Source organism: Tupaia chinensis, unplaced genomic scaffold, assembly GCF_000334495.1.
Source record: "Tupaia chinensis unplaced genomic scaffold, TupChi_1.0 Scaffold000247_1, whole genome shotgun sequence".
Lineage (NCBI taxonomy): Eukaryota > Metazoa > Chordata > Mammalia > Scandentia > Tupaiidae > Tupaia > Tupaia belangeri.
Window position 1 is genome coordinate 4558719 of NW_006159725.1, and position 10443 is coordinate 4569161.

General features: G+C 42.5%; 1 protein-coding gene across 1 annotated transcript in view; it reads left to right on the forward strand.

The window, feature by feature from the left end:
- CD3D (CD3 delta subunit of T-cell receptor complex) overlaps positions 1-2386 on the forward strand; it is a 5953-nt gene extending 3567 nt beyond the window's left edge. Inside the window, exons 2-5 of the mRNA XM_006148840.3 lie at positions 848-1069; positions 1505-1636; positions 1970-2013; positions 2234-2386. Of these exons, the coding sequence (XP_006148902.1) occupies positions 848-1069; positions 1505-1636; positions 1970-2013; positions 2234-2299 (464 nt within the window). The 3' untranslated portion in view covers positions 2300-2386. The remainder of the gene's footprint in view (positions 1-847; positions 1070-1504; positions 1637-1969; positions 2014-2233) is intronic.
- Positions 2387-10443: the final 8057 nt, after the last annotated feature.

The following is a 10443-nucleotide window of genomic DNA, read 5'->3' on the forward strand; positions in this document are numbered from 1 at the left end:
ATATATGTATATAAAACAAATATATATACACACCTATATATGTATATATGTACATATGTAAACACATATATAAGTGTGTATATACATGTATATATATGTGTGTGTGTGTATATATATATTTAGGGACCAGCAGGTGGCATAATGGTTATGTTGCTGGATTCCCACACAGTCGACTGTGGTTCAAGTCTTGGACTTGGCAGCTTAAAACTCATGCCAGGTGTGTGTGATGAGTACCCCAAATCATACTAGAATGGAGGAGAAGGAATTGTGGCATGGCTGTCCCCAGTGGGAGTATATGTGATTTATTGCTTTTTGTCTCTCTGTCTCTTGGGTGAGTGCACATGCCCTATACCAAAAATTTCTCTTATATATATATATATATATATATGTGTGTGTGTGTATTTGTTATGGAGGCATGTATGTTCACCAGAGAGGGAGAGAGAGAGAAAACCGGCAGGTCCAAGATTCAAACCATGGTCAGCAATATGGGAGTCCAGCGCCCCCAGTCACCATGCCACTTACTGGCCCCCTTCCTCCTTTTAATCAGTGGTCTGAACTCACTTCTAAGAAGGTCCTTGGATCAACCCAGATCCATGGTGTCCTCTTTTGCTCCAAGTGCCTCGGGACCCTTCTTGGACTGCATCCCTATGTCCCCTTTGGCTTCTGCAGTTCATGGAGGGGGGGGCTTTCTGAAGCCTTTCTCTTGTGATGTCAGTCCCTCTCACCAGAAACCATAACTAGGAAAGTGACCCTTGTTAATTATGAACCTCAGAAAGACAAGGGGCCTGGTTCAGAACAAAGAGCTGTCTCCGGTTGTCTTGTTTTTTTTTTTTTTTTTTCCCTTTAGTAAGCCCCTTCAATATAATTGTGGAGGAACTTGAGGACAAAGTGTTGGTGAACTGCAATACCAGCATCACACAGCTAGAGGGGACGATGGGAACCTTCTTCTCAGATGATAAACAACAGCTGGACTTGGGAAGATACATCCTGGACCCACGAGGAGTATACCAGTGTAGAGGGACAGGCAACTTTGCCAAAAAAGTGTCTACTCTGCAAATATATTATCGAAGTATGTGCTTCTCTGGGTTGGAGTTTCCTTGGGTTGGGGTTTCCAGATGTGAGAATTTTCTAGCTCATGGGGGACTGTGTTAAACCAACTTGTTCTCTAAACAAACCAGAGTCACTCTTCTGAAAGTACAAGCCAGGCTTGGGGGGCTCAGAGTAAGAGCGGAGCTTGAGTGAGTAAAGCTGAGCAGTAAGGCCCTTGTCACTGGCAGTGTGGTTGTCCCACCATCTTATTTAAGTTCCCACAAGCTGAGATGACTTCTGTCTGCTGAGATTTCTCCGGATGAAAGGTAGAGGTAGATGTGGCTATCAGTAGGCCTTTCTCCAGGACCTTATGAAGTTTGGGTTGTGGCATGGTAGAGGCTTTGTTCTAGGAGGCAGAGAGCTTCCCTGATCATGAAGACTCTTTACCATGCCTTTCTCTTCCCTTCCCCCACAGTGTGCCAGAATTGTGTGGAGCTGGACTCGGCCACCATGGCTGGCATCATCATCACTGACATCATTGCCACTCTGCTCCTCGCTTTAGGAGTCTACTGCTTTGCTGGACATGAGACTGGAAGGCTCTCTGAGGGTTAGTGGGTGGACACCACATGCACACACATGTGTATATGTATGCACGTGTGTGTGTGTGCACCAATGTGCTCATGCACCAGCTAAGGAGTCTCATCTAGGGATTTCCTTGCAATCTGTAAGGATCCCCACAACTGGTTGTTGAAAGAACTTGTGTGTCCAAATGGTTCATCCATACTCCAGAGGGTGTGGGAGGGTGTGACCAGCTGTAGTTCCCCCTGCAGCACTCATGGGGGACTACCTCATCTCACTGTGCCTCCTCCTGGGCCCTCATTGATCCTCTTTCCAAAAAAATCCTGGGCCCTCATTGATCCGCTTTCCCTGCTTCTTCCAGCTGCTGACACTCAAATTCTGTTGAGGAATGATCAACTCTATCAGGTGAGCCCCAGAAAGGAAGAGGCAAGAATGGGAGGAAGAGTGAATAGGGATGGAGACGTCAACATTAGGTGTTGTGTGTATGTTTGGAGGGTCCAAGTGGGGAATTTATTGCTGGGGTGTCTGGAGAGGTCAGGCATTAGCTATCATCTCCATAGCCTGCTGGGGCCCTCCCCAGGAGAGTTCTGGCTCTGCCTCACTGTTTCCTTTTCTCTTCTCTCAGACCCTCGGAGACCGGGATGATGCTCAGTACAGCCATCTTGGAGGGAACTGGTCTCGGAACAAATGAACCTGAATCTGGTGGCTTCCAGAAGTATCAGTTATCACCTGCACCTTCCCTCCTCACTCAAACAATAAAGATGTCCTCTTCCACTCAGCAGGCAGTTAGACTTTTATAAGCCTCCTGGACAGGGCATGGGAGTTGTCCTGATGTGGCTGGGACCTTGCCCTCCCTGTTCACCTGTATCCTTCCTTCATCTCTCTCCTCCATCTGCCCTATGTGCATGGTGTGATGGGCAGTCTCCCACCACATCCTGGCCCACTGGTGTTTCTATTTCAGTGGGCTCGCTGGGTGAAGGTTTACCCATTGCGCTTCCTCATCTGCTTGTTGATTGCAGTCTCCTCTTGCAACCCTTGCAATGTTTTGGTTGCCTTGCCACAGTCAAGGGCAGGAACCCAGCCATACAGAAGTTTCCATGACAACATGAACGGGGGTGGTGGAGACATCAAGGGGCCCTGGGACTCGCTTCACTTCTCGCCAAGACTCTGAGGGTGCAAGGGTGCGTGTGACAAAGTCCTCCTGCTCCTAAATTCCTGGCCCTGGTTTTATGGTCCTGTTGAATGGTGTCCGGTAGCAATGAGGAGGCCCCTTCAGTACCCCTTCCCCCTGTGTAGTAGGTAATATTTAATCTTCCTTTCTCCAGAACCTGTCTCTGTTCTGTCCCTGCTTTCTGCGTGATGAACTGGGATCAGAAACCCCTTAACAATGAAAACAAATGATCCCTTTCCACCTACTTGAAAAGCTAAAGTTTGGGACTGAGTGAGAGCTTGAGGCATTTCACACAGGTGCTGTCTTTAGTCAGTGGGGAAACTTTGGGAGCCTAAGAGGTTTATTAAAAACATGGCGGGGGCAGGGGCAGCAGGTGGCATGGTGGTTAAGGGCCAACCACGGTTTGATTCCCAGACCTGATAGCTTGCTTTCTCACTTTCCTCCCAACTCCTTCTCTCTCATTCTGTCCCTCTCTGGTCAAATTAAAATAAATAAATAAATAAATAAATAAATAAATAAATAAACAAACAAACAAATAAAGTTATATAAAATAATTTTTAAAACCAAAAACAACATGGTGGGCCCAGCTGTGGTAGCTTGTGGTGCTAAGATGCTATGCTCTGTAGGCAGGGACCACCCGGAAGGCCTGGGTTTGACCCCTAGTCCTACCTAAAGTCTGAGCTTGGTGATGTGCACCTGTGAACTCAGTGACTTGGGGAGGTTGAGACAGGAGGACAGTGACACAGTGAGGCACTCTTTTCAAACAAAACAAAGACAAAATAAAAATATACAGACACTTGGACCCATTCTAGGCATGGAGTCCCCTGGTGATTCTGAAGCAGCTCAAATTCAGAGAGTACCCTATTTAGAGGAGGAATTAAAGCCACTTTTACTCTCTTGCATCCTTTCTTCCCATTCCTGGCTTTCTTTCTTTTTTTTTTTTTTTTTCTGAGCACACAAATAATTTAAAGAATTATATTGGGACAGCATGATGACAGTGATAATTGCTTCGACCATGGTTTCCAAAGTCAAAAAGGATTATCAGGAGACAGAGATCTGGGTGATTCTGCTCATGTCTTCAAGAGACACAGCCTAACTTCATGAGAGACCGATGGACTTCTCATTACGCACACTTCCATCATAGTTATGCGTTACTCTTCCATGTCCATCTTGTAGTTCCCCTGCCCCTGTATCCTGCGCTCCGACTCCATACATGTCCTTACACCTTGGTTTTCTTCTTATTTTTTTTCCTTTCATTCTTTCTTTCTATTTTTCTATAGAAAGATTTTTGCTATAGCATGCATGTGCTTACCATACAGATAGAGAGAGAAAGTGAGAAATCGCCTGCCCCTGGGGGGGAATGGCCATACTCCAATCTCTTTTCCTTTATTCTCTTGGGATTGTAGACACACATGCACCCACACCTGGCATGTGTTTCAAGCGATCAGGTCTGGGATTCAAACCATGCAGTTGGTCATATGGGATCCCATTGTTCTGATCACCATCTGGCTCAAAGTATTTTTTTTAAATAAATAGAAACAAAAGAGGTTTCTCCCTCAGTATTTATTATAAGATGACATAAAAAATATACTCGACAGAAATAATTTCAATACTATTTAGAGAGGGAATTCGCCAACTTTTTGTGCAAACAGTGATAGTCTTAAGCATTATAAACATAACTGCTTAAGCAATAATCCTACACCTATATCTCCCCTAAAATAGTCTTTTTAAGTTTTAAAAAAGCTTATGTACCTAGGTTTAACAAATTAAAGCCTGAGAGAAATGTTTCAGATCCACTCTCCAGAGGCAAAACCAGAGTTTACTGGAACTCGTCATTTGGAGAGCTTTCCAGTCAAGGAGTCTATAATGAAAGCTTTAGTTTTCCTTTTTCCTATTTGTTTTTAAACACAAAATCATGGGAGCCAGCAGTTAGCGTAATGGCTATGTCGCTGGACTCCCACGTAGTCGACCGCGGTTCGCGTCCCGGACCCGGTGGCTTAAAACTCACGCCGGGCGCGTGTGCATGCGTGCCCAAGATCCCAAGAGGAGAATGGAGGAGAAGAGATTGCGGCGTGACCATCCCCCATGGGGGGTGATTTCTCGCTTTCTGTCTCTCTGTCTCTCTCTGTCTGTCTGGCGAGCGCACGAGCCCTACAGTGAAAATCTCTCCAAAAAAAAAAAAAACCACAAAATAATTATCTAAGAGCTTAATATTGGATGACAAATCTCAAAGAAAGTGGTTTTGACTATTCTAGGTCCTTTGCACTCCTGTTTGACTTGGCTTCTCAGTTACTACAAAAATGTTGACTGGGATTTGATCAGGATTGCCTTGGATTTATAGATCAATTTGAGAACTGACATCTTAACAATATTGAGTATTCCAATCCAGGGCCATGTCTTTTGTAAGATTTGTCCTTAAGTATTTGATATTTTTGAGGTTATTGTATGTCACATTTTTAATGAATTAACTAATTAATTAATTATTATTTTAACACTTGCTATGGGACATGTGTGCTCACCAGAGAGAGAGGACAAGTGAGAAAACAAGCTCCCAGGTCTGAGACTCGAACCACAGTCAACCATGTGGGAGTCCAGTGCTCCAATCATCATGCTACCTGCTGGCCCCTCTATGTTACATTTTTAAAACTTCTGTTTCTGGGGCCGGCAGGTAGCGTGGTGGTTGAGGGTGCTGGCCTCCCGCATGGCCAATTGCAGTTTAAGTCCTGGGCCTGGTGGCTTGCTTTCTTACTTTCCCTCACTTTCTTTCTCTCACTCTGTTCCTCTGTGGTCAAATTTAAATTAAAAAATACAATTGAATTAAAAACAAAACCAAAAACTTCAGTTTCCAATTGTTCATCACTAGTATATAGAAATGCAATTGATTTAAACAATGTGTTTCTTGAGGAATATTCTTTTCTTATTTTTGTTTTTGTTTTATTGTAGAGAGTGTATGCACATCTGTGTGAGTGAGAGTGAGAGAGAGAGAGAGAGAAAGATATATGAGCATTTCAGACAGAATCTAGTCATGCCTACCCCTTTGTCTAGACTTCTGGTACCATGGGCCATGGGCACTTGTGCTGACCCCTGTGGGAATTCTAAATGCATCATTATACAGAATCTGGTCTCTTTTGAGCAACACATTATCATTGTGCCATGGAGCCAGCCCTCAACTGATTTTTGTGTATTGATCTTGTACCCTGCAAACTTTCTAAAATCCCTTATGATTCTAACAGTTTTTTTTTTTTTTTTTAGGTAAATTCCTTTGGGTATTCTACATAGACAATCATGTTGTCTATGAATAAGGAGAGTTAAAATTTTTCCTTTTCTATCTGGGTGTGTTTTATTTCTGTTTCTTGTCTTATTGCACTGGCTAGAACCTCCAGTACAATTTGAAACGGAGAGGATATCCTTGCCTTATTCATGACTTTATGAAAGCACTGCCTTTCATCACTAAGCCATGAGCTTTTCTTAGATGCCTTTTGTCTTCATTTGTTTTGTGTTGCCATAACAGAAGACTCTGCAGTTGGGTCATTTTTTAGGAAAGATTTGTTTAGCATACAATTCTGGTGAATGGGAAGATTCGGAACCTGGTGCTGGCATCTGCTTTGCCACTGGTGAGGGCCATGTGCTGCATCACAGCATGGAGAAGAAAAGGTGAGCAGGAGTGTGCAAAGAGGGACCCATTAGAGGCTGGGTTCTCTTGAGGATGTACCCATTTTTGAGAGAGTGAGAACCCACTCACTCTCTGGAGACAGCAGTAACCTGTTCATGAGGGCGGTGTCCCAAGATCCAGACATCACATACTTGGCCCCTTCTCCTGATGCTGCCACATCGATAATCAAATGTCAACATGAATTTTGGAGGGGACACACTCAAAACATAGCATTCTTCAACATGTTTAGGAAATTTTTTCTCTTTCTAGTTTGCTGGGAATTTTTATCAAAAATAGATATTAGAGGGCCAACCTGTAGCCTAGTGGTTAAGGTGGCTGGATCCCATGTGGCCAACTGTATGGTTCGAGTTGCAGACCTGATGGCTTGAGAAACTCGCCGGGTGCATGTGTGTGGATGTCCTGAATCTGGAAAGGAGGGAGAGATGGAGGAGAAGGGATTGCAGTGTGACAACCTCCCACATGAGGTGCTTTCTTATCCACCCCCACTCCATCAGCCCTGCCTTTCTCCAGAAAATGCACACACCCTCTGGAAAGTTAGAAAAAGAAGATATTGGCTATTGTCAAGTGTTTTCCTCTGCATCTGTTGAAGTGATTAAATGGTATGATGGTTAATTTTAGGTATCAGTTTGGTTGGATTAAGGTATACTCTGATAGTAAAGCATTGTTTCTGGGTATTCTGTGATTTCTTGAAGGGGTTTTCTGAAAAGATAGGCATTTGAATCAGTGGCCTGAGTAAGGAAGATCTGTCATCAATGTGGTGGGCACTGTCCAATTGGCAGAGGACCCAGACAGATTTTTTATTTACTTGTCTTACTATTATTCTAGAGCTGAATACTAAAATCTCAAACTGTAATTGTCAGTTTATTAATTATTCCTTGAAGCTCTATTGATTTTTTATTTGATTATTATTATTATTTTTTAAGAGGTATTTGCTTTAGCGTGTGTGTGCTCAACAGAGAGATGAAGAGAGGCAGTGAGAGGGAAAGTGAGAAATCACCTCCTGGGGGGATGGCCACACCGCAATCCCTTCTCCTCTGTTTTCTTCCTGAGATTTTGATTATGTATGCACACATGTCTGGCATTAGTTTCAAGTCATTGGGTCCGCCATGGTTGGCACCTCAGTCGAACCTTGGTTGGCCATGTGTAAGGCCAGTGACTATCCGCTATGCCATCTGCTTGCCCCACTTCAATTATTTTGAAACTCTATTATTAAATGTATGAATTATAAGGATTGCTATATTCTCTTGACCCTTTTGTGTTATGAAATGACCACTCTCTTTATTCCTGCCGAAATTGTTTATTCTTTAAAATGTACTTTTTCTTTCTTTCTTTCTTTTTATTTTTTATTTTTGGAGAGGTTTTCGCTATAGGGCGCGTGTGCTCACCAGACAGACAGAGAGACATAGAGACAGAAAGCGAGAAATCACCCCCTAGGGGGGATGGTCACACCGCAATCCCTTCTCCTCCATTCTCCTCTCGGGATCTTGGGCACGCATGCACACGCGCCCGGCGTGAGTTTTAAGCCACTGGGTCCCGGACACGAACTGCGGTCGACTACATGGGAGTCCAGCTTCATAGCCATTACGCTAACTGCTGGTTTCCTAAAATGTACTTTTTCTGATGTTAATACAGTCACTCCAGTGTTCTTTTTATCAGTGTTTTATTGACTAGTATATCATTTTCTATCTTTTAATTTTTATGTTCATGTTTCATTTTGAAGTTTTTTAATTTCATCTTCAACTGTTTTTATATTTACCAAGTTAACTATTTTTCTTCTGTGATATCTAATGTACTGTTAGATATAACCAATGAATTTTTGTTTTATTTCAGATATGATTTTTATTACTAGATCATTTATATCATTTGTGTCTCTACTCGATGTGTTCAATATCTCTTAGCTTCTGGAACATATGAAATAATGTGTTTAATGTCTTTATGTAGTAGTCTATCATTTGTGTAATTTCTGATTTGGTTTCAATAAAGCAATTTTTTTTTCTTTATAAGTTGTATTTTTCTGGCTTCTTCAACATGTTTGGTAATTTTTGGTTGAATGCTCAAAATGATAAAATTAACTTTGCTGAGTGCTGCATATATATAAATATATATTTTTTTGCTCCTGTACATTTTCTTTCTTTCTTTCTTTGAGAGAGATTTTTGCTGCAGGGCATGTGTGCTCACTAGAGATACAGGGAGAGAGAGAGACAGAGAGACAGAAAGCAAGAAATCACCTCCTGAGGGGTATAGCCATGCTGCAATCCCTTCTTTTCCATTTTCATCTCAGGAATTTAGGCATGCATGCACACACACCCAATGTGAGTTTTAAGCTGCCAGGTCCAGGACTCGAACTGCAGTTGACATATTATATGGGAGTCCAGTGACGTAACCATTATGCCGTCTGCTGGTTCCAAGAGGAGCCATTTTAAAGGATTAGAGGAAGCAATCTCCTTCTTCTTCTTCTTCTTCTTCTTCTTCTTCTGTATCTCATATATAATCAATATCTCTCTTATATTCTGCTTATGTTTCTCATTTAGCATCTACTTTTTCTTTTCTATTTTACTCTGCTTCTGCCCAAGTAGGAAACTTGCTCAGGATTTAATCTCCACTTCCAACTCTCTCACGTATTATTTCCAAGGACATTTGATAGAACGTGTCTGGCCCTGACATCAGTAAGTATTAAAAGCCAGCAGGCAGCTTTGGGGGGTCACACTTCACAAATAAAATCAATGCTCTGGGTCAGGAATATAGCTCAAAGGAAAAATTAAGACAGCCATTTTTTTGGTCAGCTCTAAATTTGGAAGTGGAGGCATGAGGCCAGGCTAAATAGAAACGCTAAGTTCATAGGTTTTGAGTGGACTGGATATGGCGGTATAGTTGTAGTTGTTCTGTGATGCTGAAATTGTTTCTGACTCCTGAGTCATCAAGAAAATCAAGGTCTTCCTGGCTTCTCATTATCTCCCCCAGTCCTTCTATTCTGAGGCATTTCTGAGTAAAAATAGTACTCAGAGTTAAATAACTCAAGGACTAATTCCACCTCATGGAGAAGATAATTTAAAGGGCCACAGGAGGTTATTTCCTTCTTGGGAAATGTTTTCTTCACTGTATTTAGTTGTTTGTACTTCAGAAGGCTAGAGAATGGGCACATTGAAGGGGGAGAGATCTCTGTACCCTTTCATATGCGAGCCCCTGAGGTGGGACCAAGACATACCAGGAAAATCTCAAGGGACTAAGGGCAACATCTCTGAAAGATGACACTTAGTATTCTTTTCTTTAAAACAAACAAACAAACAGAATTGTTTAATTTAATTTAATTTATTGTTATTTTTAAAAATTTGACCAGAGAGAGTCAGAGTAGAGAGGGAGAGTGAGAAAGCAAGCTGCCAGGTCCAGGACTTGAACCGCAGCTGGCCATGTGGAAGTCCAGTGTCTTAATCATCATGACATCTCATGGTGTCATCATTGACTTTCTGGCCTTTATGAGAAATTTACTGGGTCACTCAGTGAAGAAATCTCTGTGTACCCTACCCCTAACGTTGTTTTTTTTTTTTTTTTTTTGAGAGGTTTTTGTTATAGGGCACGTGCACTTGCCAGAAAGACAGAGAGAGACAGAGAGACAGAAAGCGAGAAATCACCCCCTAAGGGGGATGGCCACGCCACAATCCCTTCTCCTCCATTCTCCCCACAGGATCTTGGACATGCACGCACAATGCGCCTGGCATGAGTTTAAGCCACCGGGTCTGGGACTCGAACTACAGTCGACTACATGGGAGTTCAGCGACATAGCCATTACGCTAACTGCTGGTCTCCACCCATAACTTTTACCCTTATCCTCCATTGCCAGTCAAAGCATCTTTGATTAAGATGAAGCTGATTTTAACTGGCTGCTCTTGGACATCAATCCAGGCCAAAGAGTAGGAGGAATAAGATGTTTCTCTGAGTAGAGACTCTGATTTGTAAAATTTAATACACTTGTTATTATTGTCTTTATGTTAGT